At 45.4% G+C, this 10,923-nt stretch overlaps 2 protein-coding genes across 2 annotated transcripts; one reads left to right on the top strand and one right to left on the bottom strand.

Annotated features, from left to right (window-relative positions):
- The first annotated feature begins 1,933 nt into the window (after positions 1-1,933).
- On the top strand, positions 1,934-2,800 carry LOC124666499 (probable glutathione S-transferase GSTU6). The gene is made up of 2 exons (XM_047203849.1): positions 1,934-2,263; positions 2,378-2,800. Exons 1-2 carry the CDS (start codon positions 1,934-1,936, stop codon positions 2,756-2,758), a joined length of 711 nt encoding a protein of 236 aa, XP_047059805.1. The 3' UTR covers positions 2,759-2,800.
- Positions 2,801-4,590: 1,790 nt separating this feature from the next.
- LOC124666898 (integrator complex subunit 9-like) lies at positions 4,591-10,260 on the bottom strand. The gene is made up of 11 exons (XM_047204230.1): positions 10,228-10,260; positions 9,843-10,154; positions 8,997-9,211; positions 7,216-7,542; positions 6,902-7,112; positions 6,318-6,410; positions 6,142-6,233; positions 5,678-5,795; positions 5,508-5,593; positions 5,368-5,419; positions 4,591-5,274 (listed from the first exon to the last, which is right to left on the bottom strand). The coding sequence occupies exons 1-11, from the start codon at positions 10,234-10,236 to the stop codon at positions 4,762-4,764; spliced, it is 2,028 nt and encodes a 675-aa protein (XP_047060186.1). The 5' UTR covers positions 10,237-10,260; the 3' UTR covers positions 4,591-4,761.
- Between the last annotated feature and the right edge of the window lie 663 nt (positions 10,261-10,923).

The raw sequence follows: 10,923 nt of genomic DNA, 5'->3' as shown, positions 1-10,923 counted from the left end.
CCCTCCAAGTAACGACTCCGAAGAAGCGGGAGCACCTGCGCGCACCACGACAAATAGTTGTCCGGCGTGAGCTTCAGCGAGAGGAGGTGCGAGAAGTAGAAGGGCGACGGTGTCGTCGGGTCAGTATGGGCCGGCGATGGCGGTGCGTAGAAATTCGCCGGCGGGGCCACCTCCATGGATGACACAGGGGCAGGGATCGCCGAGGAAGCTCCATAGGGCAGGGCGGCTCCATCATACGTCGCCCCAGGATAGGCGCCATAGGGGGCGATCGGGGCAGCCGGGGCCCCGTAGGGCGTTGTAGAGGCGGCCCCATAGGGCGGCTGCTGATGCACCGCATAGTTCTGCGGGGGCGGCGCGGCATATTGCTGCGAGGGCAGCGCACCATGGGCACCGTAGTGCGATGGAGCGGCGGCGCCGTAGATCGGCGCATACTGAGCGCCGTAGGCCGGCGGCGACAGAGGGCCACCATACGACGGCAAAGGCGCGTTGGTCGAGGAAGTCAACCCACCGTGGGCGATCGGCGGCGACGGATCACCCTCATCACCAGGGCCGGCGGCGGCGGATGAAGAGGCCGACCCGGCTAGGGCACCCGGAGGTGCGACACCGGGGGCTGGCCACCACATAGCGAGCGGCCGGGAGGCGAGGAAGGGCGAGGCAGGAGCAGCCGGAGCAGCCGCGGCAACGGCAGGAGCCGGTGCGACGGCGGCGGCAGCGGGAGCCGATGCGATCGGCACGGTGGCGGCGGGGGCAGCGGAAGCCATCGTAACCTAATCTGATACCATGTAAAACAAAGGGTTTTGGGAACTGCTCGACACCTAATATAGGTGTGGCTATCTCATATATATATATGGGTACCAAAGAGGTACAATACAAGACATATACAACGCTACGTATATACAGTCTAACAACATCCACCCATTGATTAGTAAATAATATTTTACCTTGTATAGTTGCCAAGTTCGATAATTACATTGAACTAGTAGACCTACTGTCATGAATTTGGATCTTAGACGTGTAGTGTGGTATATACATCATGTTCCGCTGTTATGAATAAATTCAGAATTCTTCATGACTTTATTAGTAGTCTAATTGTGCATTAGTCCCACTAGAGCACCCAAATTGGAAGCACTAAACATTATATATATTATATGCATTTTCTCTTGCGTTCTATTTCTTGCGTGAAAAGACGATAATCATATAACGAGTTGGACGGATGCAGAATAAGAGTGAACTAAATGTTTGGTCAACGCAATCCTAAAATGTAGCCTAATCCGGATAATATTAGTTCGTGTCCACCGCTGCAAGTTGACTTTGAATCGATCATCATGCAAGCCACTAATCAGTTCATTCACATACTATCTTCTAAGCTATGACATCACTATACTGCCGTTCCACCGGATGACCAGCTTATGTTGAATTAAATAGTGCTATGAAACTTGTTCTCCAAGCCTGAAAATACAAATGTCACGCTGATGACACTGACGTTAATGGCTTCCGGAGGGAAATGTCAAACCTCCCATGTTGTAGTATCCACTAGAAATTTAGTGACATTGACTGATTTATCTGTGGCCTATTTTCAGCTCTGGCATGTGGTTAGAAGATGAGCATGAAATTTATCAGTGTAATAAACAAATTCGAAGGGTTGTTGGCACGGATATGCTCATATTCGTCCAAGTCAAAGAAGCACCGATACGGCAAAATGGATGGCGTACTTGATAGCAAGACATAATCAATCAGAAAAAACGAGATTAAAATTCTTTGCCTACAACCAATCAAATTGTAGAATCGCACCGGTTAGAAGATGAACATTAAAATTCTCTGTGCGTGTAGTCGATCTATATATACCCCTCGTCCCCTCTATCCCTTACAGCCAAACACCAACAAGGCGGCAACACAAGAAAACTTCAAAAAAAAACTGAACAAGACACCAGCAATGGCCGGAGGAGGAAACGGCGAAGTGAAGCTGCTCGGCATGTGGGCAAGCCCGTTCGTCCTGCGAGTGCGGCTGGCGCTCAGCCTTAAGGGCGTGAGCTACGAGTACGTCGAGGAGGACCTCAAGAGCAAGAGCGAGCTGCTCCTCAAGTCCAACCCCGTCCACACCAAGGTGCCGGTGCTGATCCACAACGGCAAGCCCGTCTGCGAGTCGTCGGTGATCCTGCAATACATCGACGAGGCCTTCGCCGGCATCGGCCCTTCTCTTCTCCCGGCGGATCCCCATGACCGTGCCGTTGCTCGCTTCTGGGCCGCATACATTGACGACAAGGTATATTTCTTTATAGGATATGTAGATCTCACGTCGGCCGATATACGTTGTGTCTGGGTATTTTGAGCGTCTTGTTAATGGTTTCATCGGCGCGGTTTTGTGCATAACTTGCAGCTCCTGAAAGCGTCGAGCCAGGCGTCGAGCGGCAAGACGGAGGAGGAGAAGGCGGAGGGAGCGAAGCAGGCGGCCGCCGCGGTGGAGACCCTGGAGGGAGCCCTGAAGGAGTGCTCCAAGGGCAAACCATTCTTCGGTGGTGACAGTGCTGGGTACGTGGACCTCATGCTCGGCGGCCTCCTCCCTTGGGTTCACGTGGGCGACGCGGTGAAGGGCGTCAAAACCTTCGACCCTGCCACGACTCCGCTCTTGGCCGCGTGGGCGGACAGCTTCGGCGCCTTGGACGCGGTCGAGCCGGTCATGCCGGAAGTCGGCAAGCTCGTTGAGTTTGCCATGGCGATGATGTCTCACGCCGCCGCTGCCGCCGCTGCAACTAACTGAAGAAGCATACCTCTCCTTTTTATGCATCTATGCTCAATCGTGTCGTGTGCCCAACGTTCAGAGATTCCTTGTGGTTTCTATATCTTTTTTGCGACTTTTTATGGAGCTTGTGTTCGTGCTTTTCGTCTCTCGTACACCTGGATCAGATGTAAATTTGCTTCGATGAATCTTGGAGTCTACACAGTGCAATTCTTACATATGCCTAAGAAAATCATAGCCAGGATCTCTGAAATTTCAGTACTACTATTGTTGCCAAAGCCTGGGCCAAGCATGGTGGCTTTACCAGATCTATTGATATTTGACAGCATAAAGTTAGGAATTTCAGGAGGTTGGCTAGGGGATGGAGGGACGGGGCTTGCCTGTGCCCGCCTCGTGTGGTCATCCGTGCGGCATCGCGCTTGGACGGCATCCAGCGGCTCCGACTCCCGTACCCTCAGCTCAGGATTTTTCGAAAAAAAACAAAACAAAAGACGACACGATCCCACCCGTATGTTCTCTTGTATACGCTTGCTCATCTATCCCCATCCGTATGTTCTTCCCCGGTCTGAACTCGAGCTGAAGCAGTAGAAGCTCAGCCGTCCAGCCAGACCTTTGGCCATGCCCCTGTCCCTCCGGCCAGACGTTGGGCCATGCCCCGCCGTCGACGAAGTATCTCTCCGCTCCGCCCTCCACCTCGGGGTCAAAGCTTTGGAGCCTCGAGCGAGACCACGGCTCTGTCGCTGCGGCGCCGGCGCCCGTTCCTGGCAACCGCATCCCCTTGCGATGAGCTCCTCCTACCAGCTATCTGTGGCCCAGGTGGTCTCATCAGACGACAGTGCAAGATGCAGGACAAGGGTCGACTGGGGTTAGCGGAGGTCGGACTACTCTCGCGGCAGTGAGGCGCTGCCTGGCCGTGGCGGCGAGCCCCCCAACTAAGGAGGCGCTCTCGTACTGTCCATGAAATTCATCGACATTAATCCCATCATAATGCCCATGATTACTTGAATAATTTATCAGCGACTACAGCTGATTGCTGCTTCGTTCAATTGGAGTCTGTGTACGATTCCTGCGCTGTTCAATTGGAATTTGCCTGTGGATGTCTTCCCGCAAGATGGGATCAGTGATCTCGTATTTTCTGTTTACTTTTGTTGCTGTGCTTGTATTACGGAAGGATTCGTGTACAGGAGAGCATACGGACGGCGGCTGCGTCGTCCTTTTTTTCATTTTTTTTTTCCGAAAAATCCTGAGCTGAGGGTACGGGAGTCGGAGCCGCTGGATGCCGTCCAAGGGCGATGCCGCACGGATGGCCGCACGAGGCGGGCACAGGCAAGCCCCGTCCGGGATGGAGTGCTAATGTGCAAGCTATTTTTAGAAAATATAAAAGGATGACAGAGTACGATGAGTTAGATATTACAAGTTTTAACTCCTGATTTGCCGTCCAGACAAGCTGCCGCGGTATGTCATGCCCTCTTGCAGTGATAATCATAATTGTAAGCTAACAAAACATGCTTTTTTAGATTAACCACAGATTTCAGCTAGTGAAGAAGTGTTTTGCTGTAAGAAAAAACAATGTCCGCCATAGATGTATGCCATCTTAACATTTCCAAATTCAAAAAATTCAGCGTCTCTTTCGATTAAAGACGGCGAAGGAAGAAAATCACATCTTTAAAACATAGCCAAGAATTCTTGCCGATAGGGTCAACCAATATGCTGATTCATCCAAGCAGGTAAGAGTTAACAAACAAAAGGGACAAACAAAACATTTCGAGAATACGGTAGCTCCATGGCAACTCACCCATCACCATCAGAAGCTTCCACAAGGACAGAAAACACAACTGTGTTTTCAGACAGTCAGAAGCGTGTTTCGTCAGACCAACTAACTTTTTGTTTGAGGGATTATCACTGTTCAACTTAGTTGGTCTTACATTTCCAACAGACCATTCCAATCCCCATCAATTTCTCTGCGAAAACCAGATCATAACATTCCACATCTATCCTTTTCATAATCATATAGTAGCACGTAATTAGATTCCATTACAAACGCTACCGAGAGCATCATAAATTTGCTTGCTTGTTCCTTCATCATCGCAGTAAATAACGGTTTTTTCAGACGTTATCTTCACCAGAGCATCTCCCGGACTAGTAACCAAAATAGAGCGCTCAGAACCTACCAAACCAACATCATCTACAGAAAAAGCACATGACATCCCCTTCTCTCGCAACGCCGACAAAACATGGCCTGCATCAACAGCTCCCCAGTGCATCAACGGCCGCTTCGTTTGGTCATCAGACTGATCCTTGGGAGCAACCAGCATATACTGTCCGTTGCTGAGATGGAGCTTTGCTCTCAACCTAGCGACAGCAACAGTCCCGTCCAGCTGCCTAGGCTGCAACCTAAGGGCCACGTTGGCTGCGAGTCGCACCTTGAATTCTTCTCGTGTGTTCGGGACCTCGATGGTCTTGCCCTTGGAGTAATACAGGCATGGCCATGGAGCGCCCTCCTTCAGTGGGCACCGTAACTTCATTTCTTCAGGAAACTGCACAGGGAAGTAAAGCATAACTAACTAATCGCTGGCTTGGAGAAGAGTAGCTCCACTGGATGGATGCAAGAAAAATAAGCAATAGCATACCAGAATAAGCTTCGGTTTGAGAACTGTCAGTAATGGATTAACTTTCCACGCCCTGTCAACAAGAAAGTCAAGTTTTTCATATACATGTTCTGCTTTGGTAATATGAATTAGAAAGCATAAGCTTCGACATTGCAGCATACTTTATTCCAGAAAGGAAAGAACACTCGAGGATCTGGATTGAGACAGGCATGAAAGGCTTAAGAGCTAACTCATTATCAACTCCTTGCTGCAGATAAAATAATTATGAAATTAGCATTACAGTGCAGTCAAACTATGCTAGGTTTGATACAAAGATTAGACACTTGTTTACTTCCAAAATAAGAAGATTTCGTTTATCTGCATGCCACCGACGAAGCAAATGGACGACTGTGCCATGCCTGAGGCTCAAGTCTGGACAAAATACAATGCAAGGCTCCTTCCATGCTGCCCTGACATGATTCGAGTGTTGTTACACAGCAGAAAAAAAAAAGGAACAGCAGATCAAAAGTAACTGAAGTCCAACTGTTCAAGTGAGCTCATATTTGAATACAGAACATGAAATGTTCCATAAACGATGCTATACATAACAATCAAATATTGTTGGGCCTGTGTAAATTAACATACAACCAAAATAAGAAACAGGCAGTACCTAGCTTCTATAAGGAGAGTAGAAATGTAGAATACAAGAACAAGTAACAGTTTTGGTCCTAAACAAAACGATCTTAAGGTTACCTATCATGTATAATTTTGTATAGTGGTAAAAACTAACAGACAAATTTTTGATAAACTTCTTACAGCATGCCCTTTGAGTATAGATGAGGGAACATAAATAACTTCCCTTCCTTCAAAAGCTCCACATGGCCAAATAATGCCTCTCCTGAGAATAGCTGCAGGATAAACAAAGTTCCAGTAAGACCATGTTAAGTTCATATGGCAAGACTCCAAGACTAGCATAGTGAGAAGGGACTGACCTTTTCTTGGCGTGGCTTGCATAGCCATTCTGGCACAGCATTGGTAAAGGCAATCATTTTTTCTGCTGCACCAGAAATGATAAATATAGGTACCTGACTCAAACAGGAACAAAATGTCAGACCAAAACAACAGATGAAAAACATGAGGGAAAACAAATGGGTGATATACAGAGAAAATATAGTGATTTGGAACGGGCCTATTGCTTCATGTTGTAGAACTAAAGAAGGAGCTCAATATTTAATATGACTACACTGTAGAATTAAACACCCTTTGTACCACATGCATCTCTAAATCCTCTTTTTAATGCCAATTATCAAACAGCCAGTTGAATGTGAGTCAGGCATTGTCAACTTGACATTTAACATTAGCGAAACCATGCATATCCTAAACAAAGTATATGCTGGTGCTCACAAAGTGCATTAAACAGAGTACAAACATATTTTAACAATATTTAACTAGTCCCGCTTTAATTGAGGTAAACATGGACAGAGGGCATTAAGCATGCAGAATACAAATATATGATGATACTATTTTAAACAATGAATCCGCTATATGATTACAAGGGGTTAATGACTGCAATTACCTTCACGTCGAAAGAATGTAGAGTTTCTGACATAAGCTCCAAGATTAAGAGAATAACACCAAGTCGTTCTATTGGTACTAAAACAGAACCTCCAGATTTTATCGCATCTATTATAGATGAACATATGAAGCTGATTCTCTCAATCTCCTCTGCAATGTCATCATTCTTACACAGGGTCTGGACGTTTTCATCCTCACCAACACCATCATCCCTTGAAGATTTGAAGTAACATTCGATGCAAAAGAAATGCAGAGAAGGTTATTATTAACACATATGCAAGTCATAAGAAACAGAAGTGAAACAAACTAGCATACCTTGACACTGAGTCATCACAAAGCATTGCATTCTCACCCAGATTCTCATCATCCTCATCCATGACATTAAAGGATGAGAAATCCGAAAACAAAATAACATCATTTTCCTTCAGCGAGTTATAGTCACAATCTAAGGCATGGGCTGACACAAACACTGTGCTTGGCAAGTAGGTAATACTTGCTCTTGGACCTTCTAATGACCAGGCACAATTGCCAAGCTCCAGGCCAGAACTAGAGGCTTTCAGCATCAACATGCCATTGAAGCAAACCTCCTGACCGTATTTGATAGGCTGGATTTTCTGCATGCATTCTTCTATGTTTGCTGCACTGCCAAATAGGTGTACCCCAGTTAAGAGAAGAAAAGCAGGACGATAAAAGTCTAGGAGAGTGTCATGAATATTGATGTCATTATGAAGTAGTGAATCTTCTATGCAGTCATATAACTGAACTGAATGGCAACCATATGGTCCAACCTCACATACTTTCTTATAATACTCCCTCCGGTTCAAAATACTTGTTTAAAAATGAATGTATCTACACACTAAAACATGTCTAGATATATCTGTATTTGGGAAATTATTTTGAACCGGAGGGAGTAACTGAAATATAATCGGCTCTATTTGCATGCAAGTGAGATAGTAAGCATATGGAAGCATGTGGATCGTCAGTTATAACCAAGACGACTGGTCTAACACTGAGATTGATTACTACTACTAGGGATGTAATATGTTATCAGTCAAATAATGTCTGATATGCGACCAGGAGCACGAGACTATGCGCCATCATCGAGTGCCCCTTCGCCAAGCAGATATGGCATGAGACCCTGGCCTGGTTGCGCATTCCATGCCGAACACCTGAGGACGCGGACGAGTCCATCTTCACTTGGCTTGACGGCGTAATGCATGCGGCTCCGAAGCCTCTCGCAAGGGCCTGGGGTCTGCTGCGCTACTCATGCCATGGATGCTATGGAAGCACAGAAACGATTGTGTCTTCGAAAGAGGACGGCCCTCAGTCGACGACCTGATGTGCAAAGTCAAGGACGAAGCTGTGCTTTGGGCGCAAGCGGGTGCCATAGGCCTTGGTGTTGTGTTGCCAACAACCTGGGACGTTCACTAGGCTTTTTTTGTTCCAAACCTGTAGCCCACCTCCTAGGAGGCTTGTAAACAACTTCTCTTTCTATTCAATGAAATGAAACGCAAAGAGTCCTTTGCGTTTTCTTGAAAAAAATAATTGTCCTATCAGAGGCGACTTCAAATTTCAGAGTCATTCATGGATTTCAAGTAATTCTTAGTTTACATAAAGTATCCATGTTACAACTTACCATATAGTTACAAATAAATTTTGGTATCCATTAAAATTCCATATTTGCTACCTGGCTAGTAAACTATCAGAAATTGACTGTTGTCAACTTTAGAATTTGAGGATAAGCCAAAAACTAAGACGCAATTTTGTATAGAACTAAGTTGCCCTTGAATAATAAGATGTAACTGTTTTCATGTGACTTTTTTATTCAGGAACATCATTTAATTGAAATCAAAATCTAAAATGACATTTTGCAGATAATATTGTCCAGCTTATCAGATGGTTTGATACTATATGCTTCTATCACAACCTGAAGATTAACCAACTTTAACTAACAGCTGGGAACTATATCTAAAGGTCAAGGAAAGCTGAACATGTTTTTAAGCTTTCAGATAGATTGCTGCACAACTAAAATACTGTATATAACAGATGCCAGATGATGCAATTCAGCACATATGTCGCTTATCAAAAAAATGTACCTGTACAGAGGCATTAGAGGAGATAAATCATTCCGCTCATCTTCAATCCCTATCTTCTGCAACATTGACATGAGTTTACTTTGTTTCTCCCCTTCCATCCACTTGGGTATCCCATCCATATCAGGTCCATAGAAGCTTACAAACTGAGAGTGCATCTCCACCAGCTCCGCCATCATTAGCTTTCCAATCTTTGAAGCTACCTCTGTAACATAAACCTACCATGAACAACAGTCAGTAACCACACACTATATTTCATATTGGGCTCTAGTGCCTACCTAGGGAGGTGGGGTTTCATCCGAAAGAAAATTTTACAGCTAACATCATATATTTTGATCCGTCGGTATTCATATTTGAGCAAAGTTTTCCATTCTTGTTTTAGGGGGAAAAAATCCCAAATATACCGACCACTAAATTCCATTTTGTCTTCAAGGGACATAACATAAGGATGTAAGTTATCTGCAATCATGAGTAAAAGCCATCGACCACGCCTCTGTATTCATACATGACTGGACTTCTTTACAAAAATCAAGAAAAAAAAACAAGTCCAGTTGTTCTGACCCTGTTATAAATCTTAATTATGAGCAAAAAAACTGAAGGAGAAACAACGATCTAGCTTATATGTCTTCAGATTATTCGATTCTGCATTCGGCAGGCTTCTTAAAGATGATCTGAATAGCTATTGATTAGTGAATAATGGAAAATCATGCACTGGCAACTGTTTCAATCATGCAACCCCTCGTCACTAGGAAAGAAACAACCGTTCAAACTCCGAACACAAGCTGCAGACCAAACAAGTGCCAGTTTGCACCCTAGAGAGTAGCAGTCCAGCAAAGATGGGGGACGCACCTTTGTGTTCGCGAAGCTGGGGAGCCGGGTGAGGAAGGGTAGCCCAAGCATCCCCGTGGCAGATGACACGAGCACGGCATCCACGCCACCTGCTTTGGCAGCTGCAGCCACCGCTGGTGACCAGTAGTACGGCACTGCGCAGATGAGGTCCCCTGCATCACCGGATCCCGCGTCGAGGGGCACCGGGGCAAATGCAGCGAGGCACGAGAGATCGACGGGGCAGTCGAGCAGGAGGCGAAGCCCTTCCAGCTCCAGCAAGTGGCTCGCTGGTGCATGGTAACCGCCGCCGCTGCCGGGAGAGGCCAAGCAGGTCTGTTATGAGACACCAGCGTTCACATCAGGTGATTGGGGTTTGACGACAGAAAGAGACAGAGTTGGCACTTACCAGTTTCATGGCGGATCAAGGATTTTGAAGCAGGGTGGCCCACCTTCATACAAAAATGTGACACAAATAACACATGCAAACATATTAGTATTGAATATAACGATAGCATTATTGTCTTATGGACATAACAGAAAGTGCAATTAACTCTGAATGTTGCATAAAAGAAGCCTACATACCTCAATTTCTCGGGCTTACACCTTGCATGGCTATGGAAGTATCGATAATATCATCTTCGTTCACTTTGGACATTTTGAGTATCTATCAACAATCAATTCTATCAAAAATCAATTCATTGGAGCATCTATCTACAATTGAATCTATCAATAATAACCTCTACATTTGAGTACTAGGCAGACACAGGAAAAAACTTGAGGGTGGGCACACCTCAAAAAACAAATGGTGCTCCTCCAATTGTGATAAAAGTTTGCTAACTGTAAAATATATAGCCACTCAACTATCAACATTGAAGTTCAAGCAAAATAAAGAGCTCACCGAGATGATTGAAACATTTGAACCTATCATTTTTCCTCATATCATCAATAAAGATTTTAAGTTGGAGATCAAGTCTTACCAACTCCTTTTCATTTCTCGAGAAGTGCAGAAATTTGGTTTTTGCTATTCATTTCTACACAACAGAAACATTCAAACATATATGTGACATCTTATCCTCTTCATTTTCTTGCGGGGATAATCCTA

This window comes from Lolium rigidum, chromosome 6 (genome assembly GCF_022539505.1).
Source record: "Lolium rigidum isolate FL_2022 chromosome 6, APGP_CSIRO_Lrig_0.1, whole genome shotgun sequence".
NCBI classification, from domain to species: Eukaryota; Viridiplantae; Streptophyta; class Magnoliopsida; order Poales; family Poaceae; genus Lolium; species Lolium rigidum.
This window is presented reverse-complemented; position numbering and strand designations above follow the sequence as displayed.

Excerpts from the sequence above, each read along its gene's own strand:
- LOC124666499 (XM_047203849.1), top strand. The coding sequence starts at position 1,934 with ATGGCCGGAGGAGGAAACGGCGAAGTGAAGCTGCTCGGCATGTGGGCA. Across the intron at positions 2,264-2,377 it reads CCGCATACATTGACGACAAG|CTCCTGAAAGCGTCGAGCCA; the intron begins GTATATTTCTTT and ends CATAACTTGCAG.
- LOC124666898 (XM_047204230.1), bottom strand. Across the intron at positions 7,113-7,215 it reads TGTGATGACTCAGTGTCAAG|GGATGATGGTGTTGGTGAGG; the intron begins GTATGCTAGTTT and ends CAAATCTTCAAG. Across the intron at positions 5,594-5,677 it reads GAAATCTTCTTATTTTGGAA|CAAGGAGTTGATAATGAGTT; the intron begins GTAAACAAGTGT and ends TTTTATCTGCAG.